The following is a 3,059-nucleotide window of genomic DNA, read 5'->3' on the forward strand; positions in this document are numbered from 1 at the left end:
GTGCATACAAGAACAAAACTGAAAAGAAGTCTGCATCTGTGGCTGTCGCCTGCCAAAGAGACTAAACTAGTTCATGAGAAAGACTGAGCAGGACTACTGACCTATCGTTTAAAATGCCTTGTGAATTAAATCATTCTCTCTTAACTTCAAGTTTTAAAGTGTCATCTCAAATATTTTGCATTTTTTTGGGGGGGGCAGGGCGGGGACACACTCAGAAGAACTGTTCAGAAGGAGAACGATTAGAATTTGTCAATGACTTGAATAAATAGAAATAATACATAAGTTAAACAGTGGCATATTTCAAGAATTAATAATGTTGATAAGATGCTGCTTTTATCCAGAGAAAGGGGGAATTAGCAACAGGGAGCAGGTTTGGGGGAAAGAAAAAAAGGGAGGAAAATAAACTATAATTCATACAGTTTGGGACCTCTTAGTTTTTTCTAGTAACTGGTTGGAAGTGTAGGAATGTCTTTTGTGGAGTTCAAGGGAGAAGAAAATTTCAGAGAAGTGGGTACAGCAACCTCCATTGCTAAATGCTGCTGGTGTGATGTTGCGTGTGAGTTGAACAGTGGAACAAAGTACAAGAGAACATGTAGTCTTTGAAAAAGCAATCTTAACAGAACAGTTAAAGTTCAGAGTCGAGCAGTGGTATTAAGGCACTGGAAGGTGAGTCTCATGTAAGTCAGGCTTGTAGGTAGTCGGTGGAAAGTAGAAAGAGAAAGGAAATTTAATCTCAAACCAACATATATCCGAATCAGTTGGGGTGTTGTAATAACACTGTTTTCTGGGCCCCACCACCAGAGTTCCAGACTCTACAGGTCAGATATGAAGCCCCAGGAATGTGCAGTTCTAATATATTCCCTGCATTGGGGTTACATGGTTGGGGGCCACTCTTTGGAAATAATTGGTTTAAATCAGGCTTTTGTAACTTTGGCAATATTGCCATTTTAGACAGATAATTCTTTTTTGTACAGAGCTGTCCTGGGCTTTATAAGATGTGTACCAACATATCTGGCCTCTACCCACTAAATGCCAGTAGCATCCCCAGGATAATACAACTAAACATGCTTATAGGTATTACCAAATGTCCCCTGAGGGTCAGAATTGCCCCCAAATGGGAACCACACCTTTAGATAATTCAACAGATCTGAAAAGACTGAGAAAATCCAGAAATGATGAAGTGGCTTGGTCTGAAAAACGAAGATCCATGTGAAACAATGGAACAGAGTAGTAATCCATGCTTTTCAAAATTTAATGACCAGGTTATGATAAGGGCTCAGTGTTTGGCTTTTAAGTGAATTAACCCCAGATAATCAACTTGGAACTAACTTGCGCTGTAATTCCAAGCTGCTTTCAGCTTTCCTCATCCTGGAGTCCTGCAAAGCATTTTTAGTCAGCTGTCCCCGATACATGAATGTCCCTTTGTCTTCTAAAATGTGGGCTTTCTGGATCGCTGCCTCACTTATGTTTAAGTGTCCTCAATTATGACTTTCTTATTCTGAAGCCCCTGCTATTTATTAGACAAAGGAACATTTTGTACCAGGTTACCAAGTTTATTCTGTGCTCCAAAGTTTTGTTTAATGTCTTTTGGGGGGCTGTCTTCTAGCAGCATATCGTTAAGTCTTGCTTTTTTTTTTTTTAATCCAATCTGGGTGAGAAGCGGCTGCAACGCCGAGCGCCGAGCGGAGGAGGCAGGAACCCGAAGGCAAGCAGGAGCTGGGTGGGGACCATGGCCGGGACCACTGTCATGGCCGCGATCGCCGTCACCGAGGCAATGAAGTGCAAGATCCAGGTTCTGCAGCAGCAGGCCGATGATGCAGAGGAGAGGGCCAAGCGCCTCCAGCAGAAAGTGGATGGAGAAAGATGGGCCCGAGAACAGGCTGAGGCTGAAGTGGTCTCCTTAAACCGTAGGATCCAGCTGGTTGAAGAGGAGCTGAACCGAGCTCAAGAGCGCCTGGCCACTGCGCTGCAAAAGCTGGAGGAAGCTGAGAAAGCTGCTGATGAGAGCGAGAGAGTTATGAAGGTTATTGAAAACCAAGCCTTAAAAGATGAAGAAAAAATGGAACTCCAGGAAATCCAACTCAAAGAAGCTAAGCACATTGCAGAAGAGGCACACAGGAAGTATGAAGAGGTGGCTCGCAAGTTGGTGATTATTGAGGGAGACTTGGAGCGCACAGAGGAGCGAGCGGAGCTGGCACAGTCCCGTTGCCGAAAGATGGGTGAGCAAATCAGACTGATGGACCAGCACCTGAAGTGTCTGAGTGCTGCTGAAGAAAAGTACTCTCAAAAGGAAGACAAATATGAGGAAGAGATAAAGATTCTTACCGATAAACTCAAGGAGGCAGAGACTCGTGCTGAGTTTGCTGAGAGATCAGTAGCCAAGCTGGAAAAGACAATTGATGATTTGGAAGATAAACTGAAATGCACCAAAGAGGAGGACCTCTGTACACAAAGGATGCTGAACCAGACTCTGCTTGACCTGAATAAAATGTAGAGCACCCCAGCCCCGCCCTGCCGCTGCTCCTCCCTCTCACCCCGACTCCGACTCCACTGGGGCCAGCCTGCCCGAAGCTGACCTTTAAACGGAGGGCTGATCTTTAACTGGAAGGCTGCTTTCTCCTTTCGCCACCTCTCCCACCCCTCTACTCCTGTGTCCTTTTCGCCAAACAGTCTCTGCCTCTCCCCAGAGATTCCAGTTGGGCTAGAGGCTGAGCACCTTTGGGAACAACGTTTAAGGGAATGTGAGCACAATGCAAAGTGTCTTTAAAAGCATGTTGTGATGTACACATTTTGTAATTACCTTTTTTGTTCTTGATGTTACAACCATTTGTAAAAAAACATTCCAGATAATTCCGTAGAACTGAAGCAGGAGTCTAATCCCTTTCTCACTTTTGGAAGGTAACATTTCAGCTTAATTGCCTTCTCCAGAGAGAAAGGGAAAAGGTTTGGGCCTGCCTTACTGAGAGCCTAGCAGCCCAGAGAAAGGCTCCATTTGGGGAAACCTCATTGCCCTGTAAAAAGTACCTGCCAAAGCAGAAAGATGATTCCAGAAGGAGTTA

The 3,059-nt window shown here is 44.6% G+C and overlaps 1 protein-coding gene across 2 annotated transcripts; it reads left to right on the plus strand.

Moving 5' to 3' along the window:
- The first annotated feature begins 231 nt into the window (after positions 1–231).
- On the plus strand, positions 232–2,784 carry LOC133249289 (tropomyosin alpha-3 chain-like). Of its 2 annotated transcripts, XM_061419456.1 has the most exons (2): positions 1,812–1,879; positions 2,014–2,784. In XM_061419456.1, exons 1-2 carry the CDS (start codon positions 1,812–1,814, stop codon positions 2,492–2,494), a joined length of 549 nt encoding a protein of 182 aa, XP_061275440.1. In that variant the 3' UTR covers positions 2,495–2,784. The 2 variants fall into 2 exon arrangements, with proteins under 2 accessions (XP_061275439.1, XP_061275440.1); XM_061419455.1 differs by having other exon boundaries at positions 232–2,784.
- Positions 2,785–3,059: the final 275 nt, after the last annotated feature.

The sequence above is a fragment of the Bos javanicus genome, chromosome 6 (assembly GCF_032452875.1).
Source record: "Bos javanicus breed banteng chromosome 6, ARS-OSU_banteng_1.0, whole genome shotgun sequence".
NCBI classification, from domain to species: domain Eukaryota; kingdom Metazoa; phylum Chordata; class Mammalia; order Artiodactyla; family Bovidae; genus Bos; species Bos javanicus.